Consider the following 16805-nt stretch of genomic DNA (forward strand, 5'->3'; position numbering starts at 1 on the left):
CAGCGGAAAGAAGCAGGCAGGCAGGGCGCGGAGGAACGGAGACTTGCCGACGTTTGGGGAGGTTTGGGCGCCTCCCCAAACCTCGGCAGGTCTCCGTTCCTCCGCGCAGACCTGCCGACGTTTGGGGAGGTTTGGGCGCCTCCCCAAACCTCCCCAAACGTCGGCAGGTCTCCGTTCCTCCTGCCGACCTTTGGGGAGGTTTGGGCGCCTCCCCAAACCTCGGCAGGTCTCCGTTCCTCCTGCCGACCTTTGGGGAGGTTTGGGCGCCTCCCCAAACCTCGGCAGGTCTCCGTTCCTCCTGCCGACCTTTGGGGAGGTTTGGGCGCCTCCCCAAACCTCCCCAGGTCTCCGTTCCTCCTGCCGACCTTTGGGGAGGTTTGGGCGCCTCCCCAAACCTCGGCAGGTCTCCGTTCCTCCTGCCGACCTTTGGGGAGGTTTGGGCGCCTCCCCAAACCTCGGCAGGTCTCCGTTCCTGTTTGGGGAGGTTTGGGCGCCTCCCCAAACCTCCCCAAACCTCGGCAGGTCTCCGTTCCTCCGCGCAGACCTGCCGACCTTTGGGGAGGTTTGGGCGCCTCCCCAAACGTCCCCAAACCTCGGCAGGTCTCCGTTCCTGTTTGGGGAGGTTTGGGCGCCTCCCCAAACCTCCCCAAACCTCGGCAGGTCTCCGTTCCTCCGCGCAGACCTGCCGACCTTTGGGGAGGTTTGGGCGCCTCCCCAAACCTCGGCAGGTCTCCGTTCCTGTTTGGGGAGGTTTGGGCGCCTCCCCAAACCTCGGCAGGTCTCCGTTCCTCCGCGCAGACCTGCCGACCTTTGGGGAGGTTTGGGCGCCTCCCCAAACGTCCCCAAACCTCGGCAGGTCTCCGTTCCTGTTTGGGGAGGTTTGGGCGCCTCCCCAAACCTCCCCAAACCTCGGCAGGTCTCCGTTCCTCCGCGCAGACCTGCCGACCTTTGGGGAGGTTTGGGCGCCTCCCCAAACGTCCCCAAACCTCGGCAGGTCTCCGTTCCTGTTTGGGGAGGTTTGGGCGCCTCCCCAAACCTCCCCAAACCTCGGCAGGTCTCCGTTCCTCCGCGCAGACCTGCCGACCTTTGGGGAGGTTTGGGCGCCTCCCCAAACGTCCCCAAACCTCGGCAGGTCTCCGTTCCTGTTTGGGGAGGTTTGGGCGCCTCCCCAAACGTCCCCAAACCTCGGCAGGTCTCCGTTCCTCCGCGCAGACCTGCCGACCTTTGGGGAGGTTTGGGCGCCTCCCCAAACCTCCCCAAACCTCGGCAGGTCTCCGTTCCTCCGCGCAGACCTGCCGACCTTTGGGGAGGTTTGGGCGCCTCCCCAAACCTCCCCAAACCTCGGCAGGTCTCCGTTCTTCCTGCCGACCTTTGGGGAGGTTTGGGCGCCTCCCCAAACCTCCCCAAACGTCGGCAGGTCTGCGCGGAGGAACGGAGACCTGCCGAGGTTTGGGGAGGTTTGGGGAGGCGCCCAAACCTCCCCAAACAGGAACGGAGACCTGCCGAGGTTTGGGGAGGTTTGGGGAGGCGCCCAAACCTCCCCAAAGGTCGGCAGGTCTGCGCGGAGGAACGGAGACCTGCCGAGGTTTGGGGAGGTTTGGGGAGGCGCCCAAACCTCCCCAAACAGGAACGGAGACCTGCCGAGGTTTGGGGACGTTTGGGGAGGCGCCCAAACCTCCCCAAAGGTCGGCAGGTCTGCGCGGAGGAACGGAGACCTGCCGAGGTTTGGGGAGGTTTGGGGAGGCGCCCAAACCTCCCCAAACAGGAACGGAGACCTGCCGAGGTTTGGGGACGTTTGGGGAGGCGCCCAAACCTCCCCAAAGGTCGGCAGGTCTGCGCGGAGGAACGGAGACCTGCCGAGGTTTGGGGAGGTTTGGGGAGGCGCCCAAACCTCCCCAAACAGGAACGGAGACCTGCCGAGGTTTGGGGACGTTTGGGGAGGCGCCCAAACCTCCCCAAAGGTCGGCAGGTCTGCGCGGAGGAACGGAGACCTGCCGAGGTTTGGGGAGGTTTGGGGAGGCGCCCAAACCTCCCCAAACAGGAACGGAGACCTGCCGAGGTTTGGGGACGTTTGGGGAGGCGCCCAAACCTCCCCAAAGGTCGGCAGGTCTGCGCGGAGGAACGGAGACCTGCCGAGGTTTGGGGAGGTTTGGGGAGGCGCCCAAACCTCCCCAAACAGGAACGGAGACCTGCCGAGGTTTGGGGACGTTTGGGGAGGCGCCCAAACCTCCCCAAAGGTCGGCAGGTCTGCGCGGAGGAACGGAGACCTGCCGAGGTTTGGGGAGGTTTGGGGAGGCGCCCAAACCTCCCCAAACAGGAACGGAGACCTGCCGAGGTTTGGGGACGTTTGGGGAGGCGCCCAAACCTCCCCAAAGGTCGGCAGGTCTGCGCGGAGGAACGGAGACCTGCCGAGGTTTGGGGAGGCGCCCAAACCTCCCCAAAGGTCGGCAGGAGGAACGGAGACTTGCCGAGGTTTGGGGAGGTTTGGGGAGGCGCCCAAACCTCCCCAAAGGTCGGCAGGAGGAACGGAGACCTGCCGAGGTTTGGGGAGGTTTGGGGAGGCGCCCAAACCTCCCCAAAGGTCGGCAGGAGGAACGGAGACCTGCCGACGTTTGGGGAGGTTTGGGGAGGCGCCCAAACCTCCCCAAAGGTCGGCAGGAGGAACGGAGACCTGCCGACGAGCCGCGGCCACACAGGGTATTCCTGTGTATTCAGGCTTGCAGAACGGCGGATCGGCTTATACTCGAGTCAATAACTTTTTCCAGTTTTGGGGGGTGAAATTGGGGGTCTCGGCTTATACTCGAGTCGGCTTATACTCAAGTATATACGGTAATCTAGGAGTGAGATGCCTACAGAATGAGGATCCTCTTCAGCTCTAGGAAAGGGTACAGTGGGACAAAGAACCTCCTGATCAGGAATTCTATATGTTCTTCCATCAGGAACCATGAGTCCAGAAGGAATCCCAAGATAAGGGGAACATTACCTGTTCAGAGCAAAAATTGTTACTAATCTGGAAACATTAAACTACTTAATGAATTGTCACTCCATTTGTCTATGTTATTTCCTATCCAGATCCTGGTAGACCCAGGTATTGGCTTAAACTTCCACCATGTCCCCCATTTGAAGGAGAATGGAGATAGATATTGATGATATTTTATCGCATACTGGTGGATGACCTCCTCTACTGCAATAATTGCAAAATAAATAAGAGAATAAAAGAATAACAGAATTGGGGATAACCTCAGATATCCTAGTCCAACCCTTCCTCAAACAGGAGACCCTATACCATCTGAGACAAATATTTGTCCAGTCTCTTCTTAACAACCTCTAGTGATGGAGCACTCACAATTTCTGGAGGCAGGTTGTTCCACTGATTAATTGTTCTAACCGTCAGGAAATTTCTCCTAGGTTGGTTCTCTCCTTGATTAGTTTCCATCTATTGCTTCTTGTCCTGCCTTCAGGTGCTTTGGAGAATAGATTGACCCCTCAAATTTGGGAACATTTCTATCATGTCCCCCCTAGTCCTTCTTTTCATTAAACTTGACATACCCAATTCCTGCAACTGTTCTTCATATGTTTTAACCTCCAGTCCTCTAATCATCTTTGTTGCTCTTCTCTGCAGTCTTTCTAGAATGTCAACATCTTTTTTATATTGTGGCAACCAAAACTGGATTCAATATTTCAAGTGTGGTCTTACCAAGGCATTATAAAGTGGCACTAAAATTTTACATGTTAGTTAAATTAAATTAAATACTTAGAATAAGTTACTTAAATTAAATACTTAGAAGAGAAACATATTAATTAGTTGGTATCAAGGAAATAATCCATTGCATGTTACTGACTGGATATTTTACATAATTGAGTTGTTCCTTAAAATCCAACTGGACTGACATTCTTTAAATAATGAATGTTCAAACATTTGCCCAGTATAAATAGTATTAATTAAATATATGCTCTCTGGCATAGAGGTGATAGAAATATATTCTAATAATCAGAGCAAAATTTTCTTAGTGAAATGAAAGTGTTCTCATTCTATAGCAATTTAACTTGTTAAATTCAGCACTATTTTGCTATTCCACTTTGAGCGCACAGAGAATTTGAAGAATTAACAAATAGAGGCATGGAAGAATTTACTGTCAATTAGGAAATGTGTTGTTATAAACAAAGAACAGTTGTGTTTGATTTGGGCATTTAAAATAGTAAGCTATTTTGGTTCAATCTAAAAGAAAAACAGCTTTGCCATTTAAAAGCTTGAAGGAGCAGTTCCAGTGTGATTTAAATAAGAACATTAGCTATTTCTGGAGAGCATAACCGTGAGTTAATTTAGCTTTGCAAATAACTGTATATTGTTGAATATTGTCAGTATTGAATTGGCAATTGATCAGGTAGGCTGAAATCTCTTGAAAATGTAAAAATGAATAGTGGTTACATTTTCTTATATGATAGCAGCATGAGATCTTATTTCCTGGAATGTGCATCCTATGACATTTAGGCATGCTTTGATCTTTCTTTTATAAGTTAGACCAATCACATGGGTTCTTTCTTATCTGACTGAATTTTCCCCCAGCCATTCCTTGATTTGTACTTGGTGTACATACTGACGTTCACAAGCATTTGTGAGATTATATCTGGGGACAGTAACTCCTAACCTGCTATAGTTTGTTTACTGGGTCTAAGTGAATCCTTTGTTTCTTACGATTTGCAAGAGATCTGAATTCAAGATAGGAACTTTAAGAATTCCATATTAAACAACAGGTGCAAGTGCAAAGATCAATCTTATAGTAAACCCTTTGAAAAATCCCCACCTTAATTGAAATTGTTCAATAGGATTATGCAAACAGTTAAGTCTTGTTTTACAAGGTTTCCTGTAGATATAAATCAGATTTCAAAAAGTTTGCTTTCATTTCCAAATTAAAAGAGATAGACAGAGTTTTATTTCTGCTCAAGTGAACACTTGGTGCATAATGCTGGTCCTAGGAGAGCATCCTGATTTTTGCAGGCAGAAAAGAGTTGGAAAAAAATTGCAGTCATACATTGCAAAAGAGTTTATTTGTTGCTTATTTCTACATGTTGCTCTTAATGATTAATTTTCCTTAGGAAATTAAGTCAAAGGAGGAGAGAGATGCAGAATTGAATAGAGAGGGGAATTTCTTTCACTGAACTTGGTGTATGTGTGTTTGTGTGTAGAAAAAGCAAGGTGAACATGAACTGGTTCAGATCCAACTTGATTAATAATTTAAAAGTTACATAAACGATCTGCTTTGTTCTCAGATCATTTGCAAGAAATTCAGAAATGTTTAGTTCTACTTTAGATTAATGAAAGCTTGGAAATGGAAAAAAAATCCCTGGGATTGATCTGAATGATGGTAGTTGAACAAGTCAGCTCTTTGGATTGTGAAGCTGTTTTCTGTAAAGTAACCATAATTACATTTAATCACAAACTATGTGTAAACTCAAATACTTTGGCCACCTAATGAGAAGGAAGGACTCACTGGAGAAGAGCCTAATGCTGGGAAAGATTGAGGGCAACAGAAGAAGGGGAAAACAGAGAATGAGATGGCTGGATGGAGTCACTGAAGCAGTAGGTGTGAGCTTAAATGAACTCCAAAAAATGGTAGAGGACAGGAAGGCCTGGAGGAACGTTGTCCATGGGGTCGCGATGGGTCGGACACGACTTCGCAACTAACAACAACATGTGTAAACCTGTGGTTAATCTAAAGTAGAAGCACAAACTTTCAATTTTTTTCCAACTTTGACAGAAGAGGAGAGAAAGGAACAATGCAGGTTTATTGTGCTTATGAAACCAGATTTACACACAATTGTTTGAAATCAATCACAGTTTTCTAGTATAAAACATGGAATAAAGTAGATGAAAGGGTAGTCTCGCCAAGTACCCCACAATAAAAATAAGAGAGTTAATCTAGTCCATTTTCATTTATGTAAAAAAGTGAAAAGTGATTATTTCTGATTGATATAGTTTGTTGTAAGCCCATAGAGTCTTCCAGTCCTTTGGGGATTTGTATGTACTACAAAAATAAAATAAGGATAAAATCAGGGTTTGTTGCCAGCAATTTGCTTACAAAGACTTGTAGGGATTTTGAAAATTACATTCCATCATGGCTGCCGTGGAGGATGCATTATTCAACATCTACATGAAACCGCTGGGTGAGATCATTCGTAGCTTTGGAGTAGGGTACCATCAGTATGCTGATGACACCCAGCTTTTCATCTCAACTCCAAACAGCATCAGTGATGCCCTCGACGTGATGTCCCGCTGCCTGAAAGCGGTCCGGGAATGGATGGGGAGGAACAGGCTTCAACTCAACCCGGACAAGACTGAATGGCTGTACGTACCAGCAAGCCAGGATACTCAGATCATTCCACCCCTTAACATCGGGGATGAGTTACTACCCCCTGTTGATAGGGCCCGCAACCTGGGTGTCCTCCTAGACTCGCAGCTATCCCTGGAAGATCACATAGGAGCTGTGACCAAGGGGGCCTTCTCCCGGGTTCGACTGGTGCGCCAACTACGACCTTATCTGGACCTGGATGCCTTACGTACAGTCACCCATGCCCTTGTGACCTCTCGCCTAGACTACTGTAACGCTCTCTACATGGGGCTGCCCTTGAGATCCACTCGGAAGCTTCAACTGGTGCAAAGTGCAGCGGCACGGACACTTTTGGGGGCCTCCCGATACTCCCATATCACACCTCTCCTCCGTGAGCTGCACTGGCTTCCGGTTGCCTTCCGAGTGAAATTCAAGGTGCTAACAATGACATACAAAGCCCTACATGGCATGGGTCCGGACTACCTACGGGAGCACCTTCTGCCAATGTCAACACCCCACCGTCCTGTGCGCTCCCACAGAGAGGGCCTCCTCAGGGTGCCACCACTCAAGGAATGTCGGCTGGTGGCCCCCAGGGGGAGGGCATTCTCAGTGGGTGCGCCAGCCCTCTGGAACTGCTTGCCAACCGAAATCCGGATGGCCCCTGACCTCCGCACCTTCCGGCGCGACTTAAAAACTTACCTGTTCCAGCAGTCCGGCCTGGCCTGATAGCTCTAATTGGGGTCCCAGTTTGTTTTTACTATTGTTTTTCACTATTGTTCAATCTGTATACCTACCTTACTCTGTACACCGCCCCGAGTCCCTCGGGAGAAGGGCGGTTTATAAAAACAAATAAATAAATTATTTATTTATTTATTTATTTATTTATTTATTTATTTATTTATTTATTTATTTATTTATTTATTTATTTATTTATTTATTTGGTTTATATACCGCCCTACTCCCAAAGGACTCAGGGCAGTTTACAAGGCAAAATTTAAAAACAATACAATATAAAATTACTGTAAATTAAGTCTAGCCGCAAAAAATTAAAATCACAATTTAAAAACATTAAACCCCTCAGTCCAGACCAGATAGCTCAAAGAGCCAGGTTTTTAGGTCTCGGCGAAATGAACGAACGTCGGGGGCAGTCCGGAGTTCCATTGGCAGTTGATTCCATAGGGCAGGCGCGCCCACAGAGAACGCCCTCCCCCTGAGGATCGCCCGTCGGCAATCCTTCACCGGTGGTACTCTGAGGAGGCCCTCCCTGTGGGAGCGCACAGGACGATGGGAAATTGATGCTGGCAGCAGGTGCTCCCTCAGATAATCCGGGCCCATGCCATTTAGGGCTTTATAGGTCATCACCAGCACCTTTAATCTCACCCAGAGCCAATGCAGCTTTCAGCTTCCTGTATAAAGGTGTGCAGGTGAGGAGTTCTGTGAGGTGAAGCCCACAAGTCATAAAAGGGCCAAGTTTGAAGACCCCTGGTATAGTGCAACCACAATCTCTCTACCCAGTGCCTCCCCAATGGCGGGGAGGCAAGACACTGAACTACCCAGCAGAGCAGAAGGAAGACAACAGCTGGCACCCTTGGCAAAGAACACTCACAGAAACAGTTTTCATTTGCTAGGACCAATTTAAGCATCTGGCTTCACGTACTGTGACTCTGTGAATCCAGTTATTTACAACCCTTGCTTAACTGTGTTGATTTGGCATCATAAATCTTCAGCTTGGCTTTGGATTCAGCTTGACCTGGAGTTCAACTTCGTCCATCTAGGTGCCTATCTGTGGTTATTTGTTGTTTCATTGTTGTTGCTGTTTTTGCCTTTTACCCCGCCAACTCCTGCTGCCTTGCTGTCAGAATTTGCAGGCTACTCGTCCCCTTAATAGGGAAGCCCAGGGATTGTGTCTTGTCCTGAAAGGTTGCTAAGAAAGCCAAGATGTGAAGCCCCCTCATCCATGTTGAGGTCACTGAGAACATAGTCATTTACTGAACACAGTTCAACCCTGAGCTACGAATATTTTCTTCTTTTGGTACAATGAAGAATGGGCTACTTATCTGAAACTGAAGCTCTTAAGAGTTGTAATCTGTGTCTTCATACATCCTTCCCTGCTTGGTGCTGGCGACTTCAGGATTTCACACAGGATTTGCTATGTTGGTATCAGGTAGAATTAAAGGGATTTAGCATGAAATGCAGCTAGCTATTCATTGTATGTATGTATGGAGGACAAGACTCGAAGCAAAGCATGCATACACTATAGCAGATTCTGAATGGGCTTTGTACAAGTGGCAAGCCCTTTGGTGAATTCACCGAAGGCTACTCAGCTTCATTGTAGGTAAGTAATTGGTTTGTGTGGTTGGCTGTTAAAGTAGAATAAAATGTAATGAGCACTGATGGTCTGTTTCTGAAAGTACCTCCACCTAAGGGCTGGGGTATTGAATTGAAAGGAAGTTAAGAAACAGAAGTGACTCTACATCATAGTTTATCTTTTCATTTGGAAGCTCAGACCAGTGATTAGTATAAATCATGGTGTCAGAAAGAAACCTCTACTAGAGCCAGTTGTAATTAGAATCCAGGAGGAAAAGAATGATTTGGGTTGGCAATACTGTATTAATCCGCTCATTCTCTCTAAAATAAACTGCTTGTCACTGCTGTTTTCCATTTTGCCTAAGCCAACGAAAGATAGTCTTTAGGGATAAAGGCAAACTGTTCCTGTGTTTAAGCAGCTGCCTAGGACAATCAATGCCTTACCTTTGATTCCAGTTGCAAAACAAGCTTTGCTCACTTTGGAGTAAATGTGGCAGAGATGGTTCAAGATATATTTGTTTGTTGTCGCTTAGCTTGATTTATATGGATGTCCAGCTTACAAAAGCAAATCTGAGCAGCTTATATTTGGAGAGAAACATGAAAAACAAAGGAACTAAAAACAAAGCACAACCAATGCCTGGATCTGAAAAGAGAATAACAAAATAAAAGCTAGCAGAATAATTGAGACCAGCCATAGCTTTCATTCTGGATGGGTTCATCTCACAGTCTGGCCCAGTTTCCAGGGCAAATTCAAGGCTTTATGGTGGGCTGGTAGGATCAGACCATTTGAACTGTGGGGGGAAAAATATTCCAAAAGCAGGTGCTATGACAGAGAAAGCATCACCAGGCCCCACCCAGATGTCTTTGTTTCTACCAAATCTCATAGAGTAAACAGAGACAATTGGAGATGAGCAATCCTACAAATAACCTGGCCTTAGGTCATGAAGTGCTTTTATAGATGGTAACCAGCAACTTGAATTACATCCATAAGCCAACATAGTTCGCAAACTTTTGTCTTTGTTCGGTCACTAAGTCATGTCCAACGCTTTGCGACCCCATGCACCATAACACACCAGGCCACCATGTCCTCCACTGTCTCCCGGAGTGTGCCCAAATTTATTTTTTTTATTTTTTTATTTTAATCCCATTTATATCCCGCCCTTCTCCGAAGACTCAGGGCGGCTTACAATTTAAGCACAAACCAATGTGCTTAGCAATAGCCTTCATTCTATGTATATGTATACGTATACGTATACGTATATGTATATGTATATGTATATGTATATGTATATGTATATGTATATGTATATGTATATGTATATGCCTGCCCCCCCCCAAAGCGGCATTATTACAAAGTCAGCTTATTGCCCCCAACAATCTGGGTCCTCATGTTCATTGTGTAAATGACACTATCTAGCCATCTCCTCCACTTCTCCTTTTGCCTTCAACCTTTTCCAACTTCAGGGTCTATTCCAATAAGTCCTCTCCTCTCATTAGGTGGCCAAAGTATTTGAGCTTCGGCTTCAGTTTCTGTCCTTCCAAAAAACAGCCAGGGTTGGTTTCCTTTAGAATTGACTGATTTGATATCCTTACAGTCCAAGAGACTCTCAAGAGTCTCCTTCAACACCACAATTTGAAAGCATCATTTATTCGGTGCTCAGCCTTCCTTAAAACCATATACTACTACTAGGAAAACCATTGCTCTCAAAAGAGTGGTGTTACATGAGTGCACTGAGTTGTGTCCAACAGCTACTTGTGTTGCTGCATTCTAGGCCAATGACAGCTTTTGGGTATCTTTCAAAGGTAGCCCAGTGTATAGCACATTGTAGTAGGAGGTAACCAGAGCACAAATGATTGTGAACAGAGCCTACCAATCTAAGAAAGGACACAGCTGGTACACATGTGCACAGAGGCCTTCATGGACATGGCTGCCACCTGCTTCTCCAGATGTTTTATTTTTGATAACTCAGCCCCAGTATATCAAGGTTACCAAAGGTCTTAGCAATAGCTATCCCTTAGAGAAGTCAGTTGATGCCCCATTTTTATAACTAGATAAACTAAGATAGATAGATAGATAGATAGATAGATAGATAGATAGATAGATAGATAGATAGATAGATAGATAGATAGACAGACAGACAGACAGACAGACAGAGAGGTGGGTAGCATAGACATTGATGGTGATGGCTTGGCATACCAGGCAATTTTAAGTTTTATACAGTATGTGTCTATTAATGGTCTGGAATAATTGTGCTCTTCCTTACTGGAAGTTGGGTGCAAACAGTAAAAAGAAAACTTTCTTTGGAAATCAATAACATATATCTTTGTGCCTTTTAAATTCATGACCAACACCTCCCCAAAGCCATGCGAAAAAAGTTCTTAATAAGTACGTTTAGCTTGTTAGGAACATTGGGTTTCCCTTTTTTTATTGTCTTAAGCATCATCGTGTAATTTGGAACTTTACCTAGCTGGTTCTAAATGCTATATTTTTAATCACTTCTCCTTTCTTTTTTTTTGTTGTTGTTTAGCAAAATAAGCTTCCTCAGAACTGCTGTCCTTTACTTGTATTTGTGAATACCAAAAGTGGAAGTCTTAAAGGTCGGGATTTGTTGTACAGTTTTCGAAAACTGTTGAATCCTCATCAGATCTTTGAACTAACCAATGGAGGTCCGCTGCCTGGGTAACATATTGTTTCTATTCAATACATCTTGGCTGTTTCATGTGTTACTTGTTTCGAGCGATATTTTTCCCCCCTTGCTGTTGGTTTCCTTCGTTCTTGGTCTTGCAAAGCTGCCGAAGCCCTGAGCGATGGCCCAATGGAAATTGCTCAGTGAGTGACCTTTTTAGTCTGCCCGCACCCCTTTGGAGAAGGAATTGGAAGATAACATTTCCTCATCTTAACTCCTTTTGTTTCTTAACCTTTTGTGTTAACGTTTGGCACTGCATAATGGCTCAAGAGTTTGAAAATCTGTAACCTTGGTTAATTAGGTGATCTTGCATCGTTTCAATATGGATGAGAAGATGGTGTTGCCAAGGAACGTCTTAAGATTTTGCAGCTGCTGTGTTGGGATTTCCTAATTCTGTCTTTGACCAGAAGTTTCTGACGCCTTATCATCTGTTTATTTTGGAAGTTTACTTGAATTGGAGTGTAAAGCTGCTGTTTGGAAAATGCAGATCCGAAGCTTTGGGCTAACGATCCACAAAGACTTTGGAAGCCAGCCACCTCTTTCAAAAGCTTTTAGTGCTGTAATTAGGAAGCATCACAGTGTGAATAGCAATGTGGCTGAGCTCGGACAATATTCATGCCAAAAGGTTCAATAAAAGAAGGAAGAGATGTTTAACCCTCCTGTCAAATAATAAATTTTTACACTCTTTTCAATAGACTTTAAAGTCACTTATTAAAACTGTCGGGGTGGGTTGAATAAATGCCATTTCTATTTTTGCATTGGGATTTGGCAGCGGTTATTCCAAAGAAAAGAAGCTAATTTGTCAAAGAGACGGTGATGTAAAGAATGAAAAAGAGAGAAAGCTGAAAACTCTAGGCACTTACCCTTTGTTGGAAAATAGACTGAACATTCATTACATGACCTTTTTCCTACTTACATACGGTACTTAAATTTTGATAAAGCAAAATGAAAATGAAGCATTGCATGTTTTTTTCTACTTGAGCTGTATGAAATACACGCACATGTTCTATAAGCTTGTTTTTATAAGTAGAAACACAGAATTAATTTTAGATTGGATTGAGTACTTTTTAAAAAAAAAATTTGTATTATCTATTGGTGATGAGGGGTTTTTTCCTAATAGCCAGCAAACTATTTTGGTTTGTTTCTTGTTATCACATGCAAATCTGTCATCTTTTCATTTTGAATGCATATTATATAGGATATATAGGAGTATATATCGGAGGTGGTGACCCTTTGAGAGCTGTATGCAACGAAATTTCATTTTGATGTTTGCCGATTGGTGTACATTCAAAGTGACAATAAAGTTATCATTATCATTACATAGCTGGAAAGTGATACTATAAAAAGTTACTGGGCACAGTTCTGTTTTGTTCAGTGTTTAACAGATTTGTAGAAGGAAGCTAAATAGAATTTCAGATGACAGAGCATTGTATGAAAATTAAAGGGTTATATTCAGCAAAACAATAACATTAACTTTCTGTCTTTACCATGATCAAATACTTTTATTGTTCAAGCAATGCACTTGAGTTTCAAAGGCCAAGGAATGAGTTTCTGAGTAGTCTAGCCCCATTTTTTTAGGCTGGCAGGATATTTAAATCAACCATTCTTGAACTCTGAAGAACATTTTAGCATGTTTAATGCTCCCCTAATAGTTGTTTTTGAGGGCAAATGTAATCTGAAAATCTAAGATTGAGAAGGACTTTTTGGCCTTATAGCTCATGCCCTATATTGGGTTTATAAGGATACAAAGGCCCATTCTATCATTTCATATTTATTTTTTTTTAATTAAATTTAAATGTGACCCATCTTGCCTAGGTGGCTTGCAACTAAGTGAAACAACAAAATAAAACATTAAATATTAAAATAATGAATATTAATGTTAAAATGTCCTTAAAATTAACAAATGATGGGAAGGGAGCAGAATGCATATGGGATGAAGGTGAAGTCTTACTTCAAAAAGAAGGTCATGTCAGTTCATTTTTTTGTTTATTTTTTCCGTTTTTGGTTCTGTTATGTTAGAATATGAAAAACCATCTTTAACACAACCAGATCTTCTAGAATGAAGAGGTAGTACTTCATCATTCTGTGAGTTATCTTCATACTGTTGTCAGTATCTCAAAAGCACTCAGACCAGATCCAGAAATTTACTTTTTTGTGCATTTCCCAGGAGTCTGACCCCAATGAGATGTCTCAGTTCTTTCTGTTGACCTTCAAATTGCTTTTGGAGCTGGAAGGGTTGTTGCTGGATTTAATTGAAGTCCAACCTCTCCTTGCCCACATAAAATTCATCTGGTTCTTGGGATACCGACTTCGGTCTATTAAAAAAAAAAAGAAGATAACGTGAGCCTATTTCTGTTTTTAGTTGGCTGGATAGATTTAAAGAAAATTGTATGCATGCTTCAATTCACAGTTGTGCTTATAAATAATATTGTCCTTATTGTTTTTTATACATTGAAGATTTCATGCCTTCTCTCAAATTCCGTATTTCCGAATATTGGTGTGCGGCGGTGACGGCACAGTTGGATGGGTGCTTGGTGCCCTGGAAGAGATCAGGCACAAGCTTTCCTGCCCTGAACCGTCTGTGGCTATTTTGCCTTTAGGAACAGGTGAGGCTTAAACTGCGGATTTTAGGATGAAGAAGGGCAATGGATGAGGTTTCCCATAAGCTCATAGATTCTATCTTTCCGTAAATTAAATTAGCAGTGGTTAAATGTTACAGCAAACTGATGCCATTAGGCTATTTCCAATGGCAAATTCAGCAGACATCTCATTTTAACTTTGTAAGTGATAATTAAAAATGTTATTTGAATCGAAGGCCTTGTAGATGTGGCAGAACCACAACTCCTGGTGGGCCAAACTATTGGTCAGAAGTAGTAGGCCAGGGGTGTCAAACTGCCGGCCTGTGGGCTGCTTGCATCATGCAGAGGCTGCGCCCACCTCATCTCTGGCAGTGCAGAAAAAGTCGCGACACATCACGCGAAGTGGCGAGTTTGACACCTGTTTAGTAGGCCTACTGAAATTCAGGTTAACGTAAAGGCTTTTTTTCCCCTTTAGTAGATTTTTTTTAACAAAAACATGCCCTTTTTGATCAGGTAATGACTTGGGGAGGGTCCTGCGCTGGGGTCCTGGCTATGGTGGCGAAGATCCGTACTCCATTCTGATATCTGTAGATGAAGCTGACGATGTGCTTATGGACCGTTGGACCATCCTTTTGGATGCTCAAGAGTCCTTGGAAAGCTCAGAAAATGGTATATTGGAGCCAGAACCTCCTAAGGTATTTCTCAATTTTTCCTCCCTCAAAGTACAGCAATAACAACATAAGTAAAAAAAAAATAAAAAAATAAAAAACGCGCTGAACATCCAAAACTTCTTCTTATATAGAATGATCTAATAATTCAAGATGAGTTGTTGTATTGTAGTGTCCTTCTCAGATGCCTGCTATTTATTAAGTAGATTTGGGGACTATAATTTATAGCGTTCTCTCCATTTTCTCTTCAGTTTCTCTTTTTTTCACCATAATTAGTCACTTTCTCACTCCCTATTCCTCTTTTCTGATGAATAAGCAGCTCATGATGAAACTTCCTAATTTAAGGGCAATGCAGTGTTGACAGACATTATGCACAGAGGATAAGTTAAATGTATATATAATTAATATTCTGATTACTTGTGAGCAATGTGATTTTATTTTGAAAGGCGTATAAATTGCTATGGTGCTTTGTTACCTATTTTCCCTAATTAGAGGCCTGCAAAGCTATAAAATATGGTAATTAGAATACATGTTTGATAATTACCAAATTGCTTGGGTTTCTTTAAAATCCTTGTAAAATGGATCACAGATTACTTCTCGTTCCTTTTTATAAACCAATAAAGCAACAGCTGAGCATACTGTTTTATTCTAGGATAAGCACAGTAAACTTTACATTATCTGCATAATGTAAAATTAAATCACCAGCTTTCTTAAGTAGCTTCTTGAAATTCATTGTGTGAAGAAAGTGAGGGATTTAACGTGCCATACGTCATAGCTCTTCAAATAATTTTCTAAGGAAGATTATTTATTTGTATATCAAATTTGGAGACCATCCATCTCCCTCACAGCGGACTCTGGGCGGTGTACAATTAAACCATAAAAATATAAAATATATAAATAATATATTCCGGTAGGCAGTTAAAACAAGAATAAAATTAACAGAGTTAAAAAGGCAGAGGGAGGGCTTCCATGTGAGCCTCAAGTGAGTCAGCAGAGCCAGGTCTGAAAGGCCAGGAGAGTGGGGGCCTGCATCATCTCTGTGGGAGAACGTTCCAAAGGCCGGTGACAGAGAAAATTCTCTTATGTTAACCTGGTTTTCCCAGAAATCACTCAGAGGAGGCTCCCTTCCTGGACTCCAGGAAGATTATGTTAATCTGGTTTCCCCAAAAATCACTCAGAGAAGGCTCCCTTCCTGGATTCCAGAAAGATTATGTTAATCTGATTTTTCCAAAATCACTCAGAAGAATCATGGCTATAAGCAGGGGTCCAATCCTTCCTTCATCAAATCCAATGATTTGACTTTCTTTTTATTTGGTAGCAAAAGCTGCGGGGATATGACAGACTAAAAACAAAACATACATTTGGCAGTGTAGAAAAAGAAGAAGACAACAGATAAACTGGATGCTGAGAATTGAGAATATTACTGGATTATCCTTGGAATGCTGTGACCTCTATTGAAAAAAACAGGTCAAGATAAGAGATTTGTCCTGTTGAAGAGACCAGAAATTGAACCTAACTAGATAGGATCTGCTTTATACTGTTGTTCTTTGGAGAGTTTGTAATAGAGATGTTCCTGTGTATTTGTTAGAAATAGTTTGGTTCAAAATGTGAAACTTCATTTCTACTTTTTTTTGTCAGATTGTACAGATGAATAATTATTGTGGCCTTGGAATTGATGCAGAGCTGAGTCTCGGTTTCCATCATGCCAGGGAAGAAGAGCCAGACAAATTCAATAGCAGGTATTTGGAATATTTTGAGAAAAGGAACAACCTCTCCCACTAACTGATAATTATTGAGAACAAACATTCATATATTTCATCTCACTAATTCAGGTGGTGTTTGACTTACAACTTTAATTGAGTCTGGAATTATGGTTGTATGTTGCGCTGATCGTTAAGTGGGTCAACACATGACCACCTGATTTTACGACCTTTTTTTGCAATGGTCATTAAGCAAATGTGACACTCATAAAGCAGATGCTGTGGTCATTAAGGGAATTCATTGTCCAAATGAAGTAAACACCAGTTTCTGGCAAAACACATCATAAATTGCAATCGTGATTGTGGGACTCTGCAAATGGCTGTAAATGCAGTCTGGCTACCAAGTGCCCAGAATGTGATCATGCGAGGCCCATCTACTGGAACAACAAATCTGGGTAATAGCTGAGGAGCTAAGGTGGACACTTCTTGAGCTTCTTTCAGGATGGGGGAGAAGGAGGCAATGAGGTGTCACCAC

The 16805-nt window shown here is 43.5% G+C and overlaps 1 protein-coding gene across 1 annotated transcript in view; it reads left to right on the plus strand.

Moving 5' to 3' along the window:
• The window catches only part of DGKQ (diacylglycerol kinase theta), a 106574-nt gene that overhangs the window by 81727 nt on the left and 8042 nt on the right, over positions 1–16805 (plus strand). Inside the window, exons 16-19 of the mRNA XM_081320325.1 lie at positions 11165–11316; positions 13781–13929; positions 14416–14597; positions 16209–16309. Of these exons, the coding sequence (XP_081176451.1) occupies positions 11165–11316; positions 13781–13929; positions 14416–14597; positions 16209–16309 (584 nt within the window). The remainder of the gene's footprint in view (positions 1–11164; positions 11317–13780; positions 13930–14415; positions 14598–16208; positions 16310–16805) is intronic.

This window comes from Vipera berus (assembly GCF_964194415.1).
Source record: "Vipera berus genome assembly, chromosome: 2".
NCBI lineage: Eukaryota > Metazoa > Chordata > Lepidosauria > Squamata > Viperidae > Vipera > Vipera berus.